The sequence below is a fragment of the Ptychodera flava genome, chromosome 14 (assembly GCF_041260155.1).
Source record: "Ptychodera flava strain L36383 chromosome 14, AS_Pfla_20210202, whole genome shotgun sequence".
Classification (NCBI taxonomy): domain Eukaryota; kingdom Metazoa; phylum Hemichordata; class Enteropneusta; family Ptychoderidae; genus Ptychodera; species Ptychodera flava.
This window is the reverse complement of record NC_091941.1, coordinates 6,958,750-6,975,830: the sequence shown is the minus strand read 5'-3', so window position 1 is coordinate 6,975,830 and position 17,081 is coordinate 6,958,750. Positions and strand designations below refer to the sequence as shown.

Sequence of the window (17,081 nt, the reverse complement as noted above, 5' to 3'; positions counted from 1 at the left end):
TGTAATTAAGCTATGCCTAATGCACTCTGAAATGTCCCTAGCAAAACAAAATCTGTAGCACACAATAAGGTATATGAATATGCTACTATGAATCATTATCATAAGATTTGCATAAATTGCAATATTCAAAAATACGCTCTGCATGAATGAATACTATTATGTTATAATTCATGCGTTAGCTGCAGACTTTAAGCTGCTTACAAAACCTGTCACACAGATGAATACTCTACATTTTCCTGGAATGTTTCAGAGAGTACGATGTGCAGCAATGTTTGTAAAACCAAAGACAGTAAACGAAACACTGAAGTTGTAAATAAATGATTTCTGCAGACTAGACAGAAACTTTTATTGTTGTTCACAGTTGATGAAAGCCATACATGTTCAAATATCTATTGGGAAAAAAGTCTCTCATAGAAAAGTATGAATCCACAGTCACATTGTTTTGAAATTCACCACTTTGTACAAACATAATAGATCAGTACTGCGTCAGAAGCGATGACATTGCTGTGTTGCTTGATACCTTTCAAATTTGCAAATGCACAAATTTTCAAATTTACTGGTTTATTGCGGCTATCATGTGACCAGACTATTTTAAACATCAAACATAAATTTCAATACATTCTTCATCTTGTGCAAGAACTGATGGTCAAATTCAGAATGTAACAAAAACATGACATTATTGGGCACATATTGATCCGGATAATAATTTGTAGAAAATATTTTATTACAGATGTTATGAGACCATCAAAGAAAATCGTGAAAAAAAATCACTGACAATGGCAGCAGCAATGGTGATGAAGGCACACAAGTACTAATAATATACAAATGCAGTCCCAGGAAATCAGTCATTTGTACAGTGGGTTCACTGACTGGAGGTCACACTGAGGTCAGAGGTTAATTTCATTATCATCAGCTTGCATCCATCATCTCATTGCTGTCGGTACTGGTAAAACTTGGTGCCGGTGATGGAGAAATTTCCGGAGTGAAAAAGAGGCCACAGAATGCTTCCTGCAGAGCTCTGTGACAGGCAAATGATGATGAATAGCCGCCCCCAAGTCCCTGAGGTGAGGTTGGTCTTACGTGTCTCAGATAGCTACAGTTGTAAAAAGAAACACAGAGTACTGTATGATCATTTTGTCATGAGGTATAATGACTTGAAATTGTTTTACACACAACTGTTTTACACAGAACTTTTGCTTGCATACTGTTCGAGCAAACTTCGACATTTTCTTTGGGAATGGACTTTGTCAACTCTTGATTTCTATACCCTTGACCGGATGGACACCATGACTACAAAATAATTTCAATCACCTCAGGATCTACTCAATCAAAGCATAATAACAATATATTTTGCTCATTTCATTCATTATCTTGCTTCTAATCAGGACCTTTACATTCAACTTGGCCTTGAGATTCAATGTTAACATAATCCTGTGTTTCAATGCCCAGTGTATATTTGAGTTTCAGTTCAGTCTTACTTATCACAAAGTAATAGTGCCCAGCTTGCTTAGAGTTTTAATGCCTAACTTACCCCCTGAGTACCAAGTGCCTGGTTTGCTTAGAGTTTCAATGCCTAACTTACCCCTGAGGACCAAGTGCCTAGCTTGCTTAGAGGTTCAATGCCTAACTTACCCCTGAGGACCAAGTGCCTGGTTTGCTTAGAGTTTCAATGCCTGGTTTGCTTAGAGTTTCAATGCCTAACTTACCCCTGAGTTTCCAAGTCCTCTTTCTCTGGAGGAGGTGGTCCGTACGTCTCTACAGAAACTGCTTGGTACCTGTACAATGTTTCCTCCAGTACTGGTATCGGTAGGAAAGTGTCCTCCACTCGGAAACCCTTCAAAACAAGAAAGAGTCATTTTGAAAACCTAGGAAAGCAAGGTGTTTTCACGGGGCCAGACTGATGTTGACTAAAACCTAGAATTCAATGAAACAATATCTAGGGGTTAAATATCAAAGGGAAGGTTTACCACCAAACGTTCTAAAAACGAGTGAGAGAAATGCAAATTAGACTATCACAAAGTCCTCTTGATGACCAATCATAAAGCACGATCACTACAAAGACGATATTGTAAAATAATTAAATAAACCTGGTTTTATACTGATTATAATCTGAGAGTACATAAACTGATGATTCAGTAACACGTGTATATTGAGAACATTTTGAACAGGACCTAATAATGGAGAATTCACGCCATATGACTTACCACTTTGATTCCAGTTGAGAACTTTGTAGCTGGTTTCGGAATGTTGCTTTCAGTTGATGACTGTTGTTTGACCTTGGCAGCATGTGATGCAATGATATCTGCAGCTCTCATGTCAGAAAACATCTGTGTTGAAAAAATACATTCATTTCAATGACATATAGTCATGTACACGAATTAGAAATTACATTGCGATTGGCTTTTAAAACAGACATAGAAAAACCAATATTGTGAATTGATAATGCAACACTGAAGTAGACGAAATGACTAAAATTAAGTATACGGTGTCTAATTTCAGGCATGTAAATGATACATGCTTCCCTTGAAATTTACCTAAACATGATTACGTTTACAACCATGATTATCAAGTAGACACTTTTATAACATCATACCTATACACAGGAGACCTCCCACACCCCCGTAACAGTCACAGGGCTGCTACATGGTTGTGGGCATAGCTGTACCAGCCCTATGGAGCAACACACCTGTACCAGCCTAGAAAAATCGTCACTGTTACAGGGGTGTCAGCATAATAGCTGTGGCAGCGGTGTATTTCACAGCCATGTACCACACCTGCATGTGCACAGCTATGCTACAAAGTTGAAAAAATAGGGCTGCTGAAGGTGTGTGAGCGACAACCCCTGTCACACACATTTCAGCAACACATCCAGTTACAGCTATATTTCTCACACCCCCGTAGCAGCTATGCGCACAACCCTGTAGCAGCACTTTTTCTCACACCCCTGTAGCATGTGTATAGCAGCTATGCGCACACCTCTGTAGCAGCCTGTGCACACCCCTGTAGCAGCCGTTTTTCTCACACCCCTGTAGCAGCCCTTTTTCTCACACTCCTGTAGCAGCTCTTTTTCTCACACTCCTGTAGCAGTCCTTTTTCTCACACTCCTGTGCACACTCTGTAGCAGTCCTTTTTTTCACACCCCTGTAGCAGCCTTTTTCTCACACTCCTGTAGCAGCCTTTTTCTCACACTCCTGTAGCAGTCCTTTTTCTCACACTCCTGTGCACACCCTGTAGCAGTCCTTTTCTCACACCCCTGTAGCAGCCTTTTTCTCACACTCCTGTAGCAGTCTTTTTCTCACACTCCTGTAGCAGCCCTTTTTCTCACACTCCTGTGCACACCTGTAGCAGTCCTTTTTCTCACACTCCTGTGCACACCCCTGTAGCAGCCCTTTTTCTCACACTCCTGTAGCAGCTCTTTTTCTCACACCCTGTAGCAGCCTTTTTCTCACACTCCTGTGCACACCTGTAGCAGTCCTTTTTCTCACACCTCTGTAACGGCTATGTGTGAATGTGTGTAGCAGCATGTGCACAAGTATGTATGTAGCAGCCTTTTACTCACAGCCCTGTAGCAGCTGTGTGCACATCCCTGTAGCAGCTCTTTTTCTCACACCCCTGTAGCAGCCGTGTGCATACCTGTGTAGCATACATAGGTGTGGGAAGTCATGTAGCAGAGGTGAGTGAATAGCTGCTACATGGCTGTTCTCCACACCTGTGTAGCATAGATGTGGGAAGTCATGTAGCAGGGGTGTGAACATCAGTGTACTAGGCTGCTATCCACACCCATGTCCTAGGATGTGATCAGCAGCCGTGGTACATAGGCAACAATCCACACATCTGTAGCAGCTATGTGGCCCACACCTCTGTAGCATGGATGTGGGAAAAATTTTCCCTGCTACAGAGGTGTGGGCCACATAGCTGCTACAGGGATGTGCTCCGTTTCCTAGTACTAGGCTGCTGGCACATCCTAGTACTAGGATGTTGGAGGTCTCCTGTGTAGCAGTAAAATTCAGAACACTTTTTCACTGCAAATGAGTTTTGTTAATGTCAATGAAGTGTTCAGGAAAGAAGGTCCTTGATTAGCTGGTTTTCAACCACAAAGGGTTCTCCTCCTTTGTTAGTAATATGATTATCAACAGTAATTTCTGTTTTGGGAAGGGACTTCCAGGTGTGTGCTCTATACTGGAAGGTTTTTGTGATGTAAACAGAAGTGCCACTGAAACTATAAGCATGGCCTACTAAATTCAAGTCAATTATCGAGAGAAACAACATTTTTTCCTTCTGAATTAAGGTAACTCATCAAGAATTAATTGATACCCTGTGATTAAATGCTTCCTAAGCAGACACCTGTTTTCAACGTTGCTTTACACCAATAATGAAGGCACATAGGTAACTCAATAACAGTTTTGATGTCTGTGACATGTTCACATCTACAACAGAAGTTATTAGCGCTGACTACAGGAGATTCAAGATTGCCATAATCGAAAACACAAGTGACACCTTCTATGATGTAGTATAGTGTATTTGAATATCAACAGCCTGGCAAAACAACATTGAATGATGCTCATCATATTAGCTATTACACATCCCTATATCTTTGCAATTCTAGTTTACATTTACAATGGAATACCAGCTCTACATGTTTTTTTCTGATCAATATCCACTCAGTCACATTTTTGACTCTGATTTCTTGCATCTTTGTGTGTGAAGACACAAAGTCAAAGAGAGATGAGCAAGTAAAACACACACATAAAAAATAAATACCACTGCAAACTGTCTACTTACCAAATCATCGATGAGAGCTTCCTTATTTTTCTTTTTCATATTTTTCTGTTCCATGTCCAGCATCTTGTACATTTGTTTCTTCTCTTCCTCTTCCTGTTGTTCCTGTTCTATCAGCGCTTCAAGGTACGTTTCATCTTTGCTCTGGGTGAGGATGAAACATTTGCACAAACACTTTGCTGTCAGTTGGGATTTGAGGAATGATTCTTTCTTATATCTCATTCCAAACAGCAAAGTGGAAAGAGCAGACGGCAAAGATATGAAAAACAATTCAGTGATGGATGTATACTCAAAATGTCTGACCACTGTGTTCAGCTAATCTCAGGAAATCAAAATTAAGAAAAGTGATGATGTTCAGTGATGATTTACATGCTGTTATGAATTGATGGATGGGCGGATGGATGGATGGGTGAATGGAGAGAGAGAGGGATGAGCTGGTAAAGGGAGCATACCAAATATCTATAGATCTTAACCAAAAGGTCAAGCAGGTCAATTATGTCCAACCTTACAATTGACAAGCGACCTAGCGGCCGATATAGCTCCGCTGTGTTTATGTACAGAATAACTATTTTTGACACATGTTGACGAAGAAAGTGGAAATCTTTGATAGCTCAATGCAGTGGCCAGAAAAAAGTGGCTAAAATAAGCTGCAAAAATACAAAATTGAAGATTTCATCATACTTTGAATATATCACATCCGATCATCCCTAAGAACATGTCAACCAAAGCTATCTGATGAGTAGTTTTTTTGAGAATAAAATATTCTGACCAAAATTGGCAACAATTGCCCCCAAAAATAAAAATTGCAGATTTCATCATAATTTCAAAGTATCACACTTAGTTCATATATAGAAACCTGTATACCAAATTTCAAAGCTGTTAGACCAGTACTTTTTGAGAAACGCATTTTTTGACCAAAAATGGGAAAAATTGCCCCAAAAATTCAAAATTGCAGATGTCATCATTATTTCAATAAATATCATTAAGTTCATCTATGGAAACCTGTATACCAAATTTCAAAGCTATCAGATAAGTAGTTTTGGAAATACACATTTTTTGACCAAAAATGGCAAAATTGCCCAAAAATACAAAATTACAGATTTCATCAGAAATTCAATATGTATTACTAAGCTTATCTGTAGAAACCTGTATACCAAATTTCAAAGCTATCAGAGCAGTACTTGATGAGAAACACATTTTTTGACCAAAAATGGCAAAAATTGCCCCAAAATTACAAAATTGCAGATTTCATCATTATTTCCATACATATCATTTAGTTCATCTGTAGAAACCTCTATACCAAATTTCAAAGCTATCAGATGAGTAGTTTTGGAAATACACATTTTTTGACCAAAAATGGCAAAAATTGCCCCAAAAATACAAAATTACACATTTCATCAGAAATTCAATATATATTACTTAGTTCATCTATAGAAACCTGTATACCAAATTTCAAAACTATCAGACCAGTACTTTTTGAGAAATACATTTTTTGACCAAAAATGACAAAAATTGCCTTAAAAATGCAAATTTGCATATTTCTGCACAATTTGAACAAATCTGAAATAGATCATCCCTAGGGACATATGTACCAAATATAAAAGCTATCTGACCAGTAGTTTTGAAGAAGAAGATTTTTAAAGATTTTTTACCAAAAATGACAAAAATTGCCTTAAAAATACAAATATGCAAATTTCACCACCATTTGAACAAATCTGATTTAAGTCACCCTAAGCAAACTGCATATCAAATTTCAAAGCAATCGAACGAGCGGTTTCAGAGAAGAAGATTTTTTTACCAAAAACACCAAAAATGCCCCAAAAATGCAAATATGCAAATTTCACCATGATTTGAACAAAGTGAAGTGAGGTCACCCCAAGTGAACTGCATATAAAATTTCAAAGCAATTGGACTTGCGGTTTAAGAGGAGAAGGCAATTGTTGACGGACGACGACGGACGACGACGGACGACGGACGACGGACGACGGACGACGACGGATAATCAACCTATTTGATAAGCTCCGCGTCGCTGACAGCGGAGCTAAAAATGTGACGGAACTCTGCTGGGGAGCCCAGTTTGGAAATTGAAGTGGTTTTGAGTGAAACAGTGAATAAGAAACTGTCACAACCAAACTGTGGAAGAAACTTTCACATGGCATTTATTGCAAGAGCCATCGTGAGATTTGAACTTGTATTTACAAACTAGCCACTAAACAGATTGCATCTGTCAAGATCATTGCAACTTTCATCGACAGAGGGCGCTATGCTTGAAAACCAATCAAGTGTACTAGCACTACCAGGCTATACTTACAAGTTTTCCTTTGTTTTTCACAATAGAGTCTTTGTTAGCTCTTCTGTATTCTTCAACTTTTCGCTTACTTGCCTCCACATCAATGCCATTAGCTAGGTTGTAAACTGTAATAATGATGAAACTAAGTGTGTTATCTAATCAATATCAGAATATTAAACACTGGCACAGTGATACATCTAGAATCATCCCAAGAGTTTCATCATAACAACATGAAGTTAATGCACTGTGCAGGGTTCTATACATCAATGAAGTATACAGTAAATACATGTGTTGATGTTCTCCTTGACTAAATAACAAGGAGAGGTAGGATCTCTCTACTTAAGGTAGTATGTGCCTCAAAAGTGAAAAAGACTTAAACTTTTGCTCGAACTTTCCTCATTGAAACTTTCAACAATACAGAATTAAATCAGTGGTCGCTATGCAAAGTTTGGCACCAGAGCAACAAATTACCTAACATTTAAGAATATATGAAATTCAAAATGGCTGCCATCTCTGTGTAAACTCTATGAGGAAAAATAAAATGTTAAAAAAAATCTGAGATGGTGAAAATCTTTCTCAGTCCAAGAGCTTTAAAATAAGCCTCCACGAGCTTTAGATCAGAGAAGTACCGGAAAGATTTGAGAATCTGAATAATTGTGTATGGTAAGCATTGCAAAAAGTATTGTGATTATACTCACTGATAGTTTCAACTTCTTCAAGGTAGTCATTGTATTCTCTAAGAGTCGCAAAGTCTTCCTCCTTTTTATTGAAACTGAAAAATTGCAATGTTGAGAAAACTCGCATGATGCAAGCAAAAAACCTTCCCCTTAAAAGTCAGTTCTAAGAATATGAAATGAAATACTGTTGGATACTTTTCATAAAAAAATGTTAATATTTTAGATGTTGCAATTTGCAAAGGGGTGATTCAACAAAATCATCTAGAACTAATTTACCAGTTGCAACTGTGCATATTGGATTTTAATTGGCTCTACCCAAGTTTACATTTATTCTGACAGAGTAACACAATTGTATAAAACCATGTTTGCCAATAGATTACCAAGTACACATACTTCCTTTGATAACGATCTGGTTCATTTGCTAATACCACACACTGTAGGAGTTTTGCTTCTACTTTGTATACTAGCACAGACAATATTTAAAAAATCCATTCATTTGCTTTTAATTTTGCTAGTTGGGTGCAATCTGCAGTTTTTGTTTAATGGCAAGCATCATTCAGGGCTGATTTGGTGACTTGAACATGTTCCTCATCGGTGAGGTTTGCCTTCTATACATAACAAAATGCCTCTTCATCATCTTGGAAGGCTAACAGCAGGCAAATCTAATAGCGTTGATCGCGATTTCAGGTTTGTTACTATATATAGCTGCACGCGCCCAACTTTCGGACAACGCTGCCTAAAATTCAGACAAACTTTGTTGTTGCCATAAAATACCACAAACTAGCGTGACTTTTAGTAACCATTGTACGCTACCAGGTTTTATTTTCGTCATTTATGAGGAAAATGCAGACAACTATTTATTTATGCATATTAATAAGAAAAAAACATGACATCATTTGCGTTCAGTGCTATTGACTCATTACTCCTTTCATCCCCATCTATCAATGTAGAGGTCCAACTATGCCCAACTAAACGAAGGGGTTGTACCAACCTTCACTTGTGAAAGGTCTGAATGGTTTCAGAAATCGTGATCTCAACTAAAACTTGACATATAGTTACAACTTACTCCTTGAGTATTCTTTTCCTGATGTCAACCTCTTTTTCAACCACAGCATCTTCAAACAACTGAAGTCTGAAATTATTTCTCCTGAGGGCAGTGTTACACTGGGGACAAGCTCCAGATCCCCTGACAAACAGCAAGTCTACACAATTCTCACATCTGAGAGATGAAAACATTAACAGAGTGATTAGAAAATGTCCAACAAAACATGAAAATTACACTTTGCAGCAGTTATATATTTATAATTAAAAGACTGCCCTTTTATGTTGCATTTTCAAATATTTCTGTGTGTGGAGGGACTATCATTACAACCACAATGAATGTTTTGTTGTAAATGTGAGTAGGCCTTTTCGGAGCAGTGGTTCTGATTTATTCTACACGAGTTTACGACGTCTCGACTTAAACACTATGTAACGGCCATACAATCCACCTACTAAGTGTAGAAACATGGGGAAAGAAATTTGCTAAATCATTTTGGGGAGATACAGCTACAACGAGCGTATTTTGCATTGGACTGGTTGTGTCAAAGCATCCATAGCACACCAATACGGGCATCAAACGCGTTTCTTCGTTCATACTTACAGTGAATGTCCACAAACGTTGACCAACAACTTAAGTGACGGATTCCTGTATTTCGTTGTCTTACAGTGTGGACAAAACTGATCATCCATCGCTATAGCAACGAGCAGACTGCTTTTTCCAGAAGCATACCATCATCAACGGCTAAAAGAATGACTTCCGGGTCATGAAGACGACGATGGTGGCGCTCTTTGACTGGTACTCCAGATTTTTGTCTCAACATGTTCAATTCAAACTCGAGCAGACACACGTGACGTTCACACCGGAAATCAAGGTTGGAATAATATGTAGACTTTCTGATAAAAACTTAATACAATGCCCTCGGTCAGTTTAATTTAAGACATTCTTATTTCTTCTTCCAGTGGTTTATAAAATTCAAAGTCCTGCTCAACGTTTGATGATATGAGGCTTGGGAGCCCGAGAGAAGGGGTACTCCGAAAGAAAGATGTAGGGGTATGTGTCACTTTTTCGTGATAAAAGCCCTATTAACGTGGGTTACTTGTCATCCCCCCTCAAAAACGATAAATATGAGTCAGTAACGGAGGAAAATAATGTCCCTATACCCCGGGAAACCCTGCACATGCTGTCGAATAACGAAAAAATCCCCAATTTGTAAAGAAAATCCCTACTAATGGGTCAAATTGTTGGAACACTCATGGGTAAATATTTACAACTTGGTCGGCACACATCCGTATGAATGAATGAATGAATGAATGAATGAGTGAATGAATGAATGAATGAATGAATAAATGAATGAATGAATGTATATATGACGATGAATGAATGTATATATGACGATGAATGAATGAATGTATATATATATATATATATATATATATATATATATATATATATATATTATATATATATATATATATATATGTATGTATGTATGTGTGTGTGTGTGTGTGTGTGTGTGTATGTGTGTGTGTGTGTGTGTGTGTTCTTTCATCAATTTTGTCAAGTTTTTGAGGTAGGGTGTACACGTGTCTTATTTATTTATTTATTTGAGTACTTTACACACGAAATCGTGAAGCATCTAGCTATTGTCAATTTGTTCTCATAAATGAATGGGCAAGATTCTCTCTCTCTCTCTCTCTCTCTCTCTCTCTCTCTCTCTCTCTCTCTCTCTCTCTCTCTCTCTCTCTCTCTCTCTCTCTCTCTGTGACATGTATTCATGTAGGGTACCTTAACGTACCCTACATGCCCTACTGTGTATTTCATAGAACTGATGAAGCGTACCTTCATGTGAAAACATATACGTATTCATTAACTTATGTCATAAAATCCCGCACAGTTTATGCAGATACTGTCAGTACTGTCAACAAGGTTTCGTCGCTTTCAAACATCAGTAGGTAAATCATCGTATTAGTCAAACTCGCATCACTGTTCAGCATGGTTCGTGAAGGGAGCCCCTACGCGGTCGTCACTGGAGAGGAGACTGAACCCTACTTTTGCACAGCGCCGCCATGGGTAGTGGTAGTATGATCAATCGTCATCCAGAACGAAGGGATAAAACCTCTGAAAGAGTTTAGGCCAATAGTTACTCAGTAATTTACATAATTTATATGTCTTTATATCAGCGGAAGCTTGCTATACGGGAAATATAGCGCCATATATTTCTGGAAATATTGTCGGCGGTTTAAATAGCTGTCGAGTACCGAGAAACCCCTATCTTTTAGTAGTCAGAGAAATGTAGTTTGAAAGTTACAATATCGTTGACTTAACCGTGACCGTGATGAAGATGATAGCGACGGCAATGGATGACGCTGATGAGAAATGGTGATGATGAACACGACGAATATGATGAATGTGACGAAAATAGAGCTGAATATGATAATTCGATGAGGATGATGATGATGATGATGATGATGATGATGATGATGGTGGTGGTGGTGGTGGTGGTGATGGTGTCGACGACGAACTTTATTTAGATTATCAACGACGAAACGAAAGTTTCTGCTTCCGTAAATGTCAAGGAAAGCTCATCTAATTCTGTGATATGTGTTTGTCTCATGGTTCTGTTTCTTTCAATTTCCTCAAGTAAAGGTATCGACTCAGTTTGGCCCCTTTGGATGCTCAGTCATCTCTGACAACTGAACAGAACATTTCAAACAAGATGTCCCGCAAAAATTTCTATATTAGTTCATCTTAGCTCATGTAATCTTGAAATGCGGGCGTCATTTGAAATTCGAGGAAATTACAAACACTATATGATTTATACGACGTTTCGCCAATAGAATTCAGGAACTCTTGTTTCAAAAACAAAGTGAGTTCTTGAGTAATTGAAGCTCTTGTCTCCTTGACAGCTTCTTCAGCCAGATTGCCTGTTTCGTCGATGAAAGTGATGATATTTCGCCACAGGAGATGATGACGGCGATATAGACGACCCAAAATACTTGGAATACATTTCCAAACTTTGTTGGCGTCTTATCTAATTATGGGTGAATTGCTTGGAATGTTTTTACTGGTGTCTTGCAGTGTAAATGACACTAGTGAAACACGATCTCAACTATTTCAACGCTGAAAGATACAATAAATGTTAGCGCTGACATGTTCCCATTGAAGACCTTTTCTTACAAACATTTTTAAAATTTATTCACTTGTCAGAAATAAATTGTAAAACATTTGGTTCTTTCTTGACTCTCCTTTTCTTACGATAGCGTTCACTGTATGTGCACTGCAATTACAGCCACTTTCGCGCGTGTCCATGGCGATGAACCTCGCCGACAGAAAATGTTCGGACCTGTTTAACTGGTCCGCGTATTCCAAAAATTCCTGTTCCCAGACGAACTTAAACTCTATGACTAATCTTCATCGTTCTCTTGACCCTTCAAGTTCCATTTCCCTTGCGATGACTGAACGTAAACGTGCAACTTCTCGATCTAAACAAGCTTCGCGGTTTGTTTTTTTTTTGAAAACACCCGACAGAGCCGATCATGTACAAAAAACTCGCAGTGAATTCAACAGGACGTTTCCGTGAATACGTGATGACCGATGTGAAGTTGACGTTACTTGGATGGTAAAGCATAGGTGGAGTATCAAAACAATCGCGTTATATCGTTACATATTAAGAGTACTATACATGAGTGTGTATATATATATAGTATACAGATGTCCTCTTGACATTACAGCTGAATCGATTAAAGCATATATATATATATATATATATATATATATATATATATATATATATATATATATATACATTGTATACATTTTGTGTATATATAATATATATATATATGTATGTATGTATGTATGTATGTATGTATGTATATATGTATAAATGTATACAAATATAAGTGTTGCAGTGGCCTCATATCACTATTTGACATCAAGGAGTGGTTAAATAAACATCACATGGTTCCCTCAAAGTGACCTGGTGTCAAATGTTGGCTCAATGTTAACTATGGTATATTAATTTCATTTATTTACATTCGATACATAAAGGAAGTGACCACACATCGAAGGCAATGAAGTCAATTGCACGGTGTCAAAGGTGTCGTGACCCATTCAACAAACACATATCTCATCACGCTGGTGTCCATTTCATATTTATATTTCATCTTCTGCGGTGGTCTCTCGAGGTTGTCGATTCTATGAAATTCGTTTGCATGCCTGTGTATGAATATTTCCCATCATTCATGCGGAAAAAAATTAAAACAATCTTAAGACAGCTGTGATGCATTACCGTATCAATATCAGGAAAGTGAGCTCTGATTTTGGAGTAAAATTTATCAAATATTGTTGTTTAAAGTTCGTTGCTCTGATAGTGACTTGTGAACATTGATTTTTCTGATGAGTGATTGGTCACTGATACAGCCATTCTAACAAGGATTCGCCCGGTGGAAAGACGTGTAATGTTATGGCCGAGATCTTGAATTTAGGATATACGTTCATTCACAGGAGAGGGTGACAGGCACTTTACGAATCTGTGCGAGTGTTCAGTGGCAACATGCTGTTTCTTGCTTTGAGAAGAACATTTTCATTCCTTGGTTGTCGAAGTTGTAGAGACGAAGCTTTGATACCCCGACTGAGTTCGTTTAGTTTCATAAGACTTGAACCAAATCGATCAATCTTTCAATTCTTGGACTCTTTAAAGTAAACAAGCTGTAGAGCTTCAGCTGTTTTAAAAGTGTGAAATTTCATATTTTATAACTTGAATGTCAACCGTTCTCATTAATTTGCGGGAAAACGGACGTAGCGGGTTTGTGATACTTATAAAACACGCGCTCCGTTCTTTGTAACGGAGAACAATATTTAGGGAGTGAAAAGTCCAATGGCCTCTGATTAGCAAATTTATAGCGTTATATTGCGTCGATTATATTTGACATTTTTCGAGTTTGGCAATCATCAAGATATTTTTTAAGTTTGAAGAGACAAGCAGACTTAGCTATCTGTCGATTAAAATAATCTCTAACTGGTTTCTTGTAAAGGTGAAAGAAACCCAATAGAATTATCAAAGACAGCTTATAAATCTAATCAACCCATCAAGCATCTGTGCTGCATTCTTAAACCGATATATTCTTTTCTCGAGATGATCTATGCAGATAGGTGACTACCACGGGTAGCATTTAGCATTTTTCACTTTTTTAATGTTAAGCGCATTGGGATATTTAAATATGTAATGCAATGCATAAGAAATAAATATTATTACGATTATGATTATCACAGAGTTAGCTAATTCCGTCACATTGACTTACATGTGGAAATGCAGTCTGGAACATGTCATTGCAATATCGTCATTTTTTCCAACACCACTTGGAAAAATGTATGGTGCCACCGTGTTAGATTTAAAGATAAATTGGCAACATTATTTGTTTCTTTACATAAAGAATCCATGTGAAAATACTGACTCAGCAGTTTTACTTTATCCTTTTGATAATACATCATGATGCATTTTCTGTTATTGTGTTGCCAATTTCTTTCTTTCTTTCAACTTTATATTATCCAATGAGAAGATTTATGTGAATATCGGGTAAAAATACTTAGCAATAGAAAACTATAGTGCAAGGCAAAAAAGAGACTGATTAAGTATTTAAACCAATATCAAATATGAAAAATCAAGGAGGCTGGTCGCAAAGAAATAACGGACACTTGTGACACTTACTTCACAATTTTGGCATTAGATATGTATTGTTTAAAGTATACACTGTCTTAAAGAGTAAGTATACGCGAAATAGACGTAGTTTACGATGAGGTTTTCTCAACCAATACACCTGTGAGTGCAAATTGATCACAATATGATGAACAGCCACTGGTATATACCATGCGTGTGCTGTCTTCCACATGGAGTGACCGTGGTCTACCGATGCACCTGGCAGATTCAGGACAATGACATGGTTCCAGATTCCAGGATTTAGAGCAATCAAACCGCGTCTATCTTGGTCATCACCTTCACAGTGTACAATAAAGTCGAAGGTATTAAGCAAGGTGTCAATATGTACAAACGACTGGCTTTGCGAAAGCAAAATGTGGAACACATGGATTGTCGGAAACTGTGGTCATTAAACTTTAATGTATTGCAACGGTGAACTTTGACCCAAGGAGTACACTCTTGTTAAACTCTCAATTTTGGTGATTTGTCTACTGGAGAATTACATCAGCCTATGTCAACGTCCCTTGGCATAGAATCACTGTACCAATCAGGTTCCCATCAGTGATCAGAACTTTACTTCTTGAGCCTACTAGATATCTACGGAAACAATCAGTTTACCAGTCCCATTTCGTCAATTTCGCAAATTAAAGTGTCGTAATTGTACGTTCAACTTGAATAAATTTTGGCCGATCTGTTGCTGTTTGGGTTAGATTGCGCACACGTTATTTTACGTTGTTAGATATAAGCATTTAAAATCATGAAAGTAAAGGTTGCATTCTGGATTGGATTTAGTTGATCAGTAGACATTGTGTTTTGCAGGCACCTTACAAATTTGCACCAATCAGTTTAGCAAATGACTAAACTGTGTGTCTGTAATGCCATGTGGAAAACTTAGTTTTATGCGTTTTCAATATTTTGAAGTTAATCATGTGGATATCGAGAGCGATAGTCACAAAGTCTCTGTCAGACACCGTTAAATCGTCAATTTGTAAGACAAATTTTCTCTGCTCAGTAAAAGTCCCGTCAAAGCAAAGTTTGTGCACAGCAGCAAATTAAATTTATTGACGTGGGTGAATTTAAAGGTAAACCGTCGTCGGAACTGCGCCTGTGCGAGTTTCTTGTTTACAAACAATGTATTTCGTGCACGATATCCAGATGCACCTCAGCATCGTAGCTGCAACATTTAAATTATACGATGTGGATTATGACAGACATGTTTTAACTTTCATCAATCACCATCGTACCTTGGATACAGTGTTTACATTGGCCGTATGGGTCCCATACGACCTTTGAGCGCAGTTACGACGACTGTATTCCTTTAAGTTTACTGAAGCTGGAAGCAGAGTTTATAGTAACGTTAAAATTTTTCTGTTAACGTAATAGTTCGGTGGTGAATTGGCTTTGTTCTGAAACCAAATAAACAAATTAATGTTCTAGTTGTGTAGGCTTGAAGGTACATCGTAAAATGCCGGATTTTTTTGTCATATTTATTTCAAGGGAGAAGTTTTTATGATGTGCAGCGACATAAAATATGTTGATTGTCGATCGTAACAGCGCAGCGTCGCGGAGTTTGCAATAACTACTATTGACATGCTGTAATCAACCGTGCTTACAGAGAACCACCTTCCCTCAATTACTCTAGTAGAACATGAATGTATTCAAAAAAGACGGACATGTTGTGGTGTGTGAAATACTGAGTATACAGAAGCATTGCAAAATCACAGGAGTCTAATCTATCTATCTATCTATCTATCTATCTATCTATCTATCTATCTATCTATCTATCTATCTATCTATCTATCTATCTATCTATCTATCTATCTATCTATCTATCTATCTATCTATCTATCTATCTATCTGTCTGTCTGTCTGTCTGTCTGTCTGTCTGTCTGTCTGTCTGTCTGTCTATAGCACGATTGGAACTAATTTGGGATAATTGGATATTCGTAGTTTTCAAATTTCTCAAAATTGTTAGGTGCCCTATAGCTGAATGTTGCAATATTACAAAAAACTCATAAAAACAAGTGTATTACTTAAAAAGAAAAGCAGATGAGCTTACATTTGCAGATTAAACCGACGTTACTTCATCATCCAATTATCCCACATTAGTTCCAATCGGGTTCTATATATCTATCTATCTACGTATCCCTTTATCCATCTAGATCCGTTTGTTATCTGTCTGTCTGTCTGTCTGTCTGTCTGTCTGTCTGTCTGTCTGTCTGTCTGTCTGTCTGTCTGTAAGCCCGTCCGTCAAACCGTTTATCCATCTACCACTCCCTCTCAAACTACATCAATCCATCTATCATTTCCTTCCTTCCTTCCTTCCTTCCTTTCATCTCACCTACATCGATACGATCATCCATAAATATCGTCGGTTTTGCAAATCAATTGTTTAAAAAATCATGTGTATTGCCTGTTTTCTGTTGACAGATATGGAAACATCTGAAATTTAATCTGAATCTGATTCAAGAATAAGGAGCTAGTCTTTGCTTTAATTACGGTATCTGCTTTTATCAGCGATCCCGACTTTTGAAGGACCCAGTCTACTCTACAGGTGGGTGTATTGATAAGTTGTTCCGGCGAGTGCTAGGTTAC

General features: G+C 37.7%; 1 protein-coding gene across 1 annotated transcript; it reads right to left on the bottom strand.

The window, feature by feature from the left end:
- Positions 1–302: 302 nt before the first annotated feature.
- LOC139149116 (CDK-activating kinase assembly factor MAT1-like) lies at positions 303–9,564 on the bottom strand. The gene is made up of 8 exons (XM_070720678.1): positions 9,389–9,564; positions 8,813–8,965; positions 7,768–7,841; positions 7,091–7,194; positions 4,783–4,923; positions 2,205–2,327; positions 1,707–1,834; positions 303–1,093 (listed from the first exon to the last, which is right to left on the bottom strand). Exons 1-8 carry the CDS (start codon positions 9,475–9,477, stop codon positions 910–912), a joined length of 996 nt encoding a protein of 331 aa, XP_070576779.1. The 5' UTR covers positions 9,478–9,564; the 3' UTR covers positions 303–909.
- Between the last annotated feature and the right edge of the window lie 7,517 nt (positions 9,565–17,081).

What these genes read in the sequence shown, in the direction of transcription:
- LOC139149116 (XM_070720678.1), bottom strand. Translation starts at nt 9,477, where the DNA reads ATGGATGATCAGTTTTGTCCACACTGTAAGACAACGAAATACAGGAAT. An exon ending in TGAAAAACAAAGGAAAACTT is followed by an intron (nt 4,924 to 7,090) that starts GTAAGTATAGCC and finishes ATCCTCACCCAG; the next exon opens with AGCAAAGATGAAACGTACCT. An exon ending in GAGGACTTGGAAACTCAGGG is followed by an intron (nt 1,094 to 1,706) that starts GTAAGTTAGGCA and finishes TTACAACTGTAG; the next exon opens with CTATCTGAGACACGTAAGAC.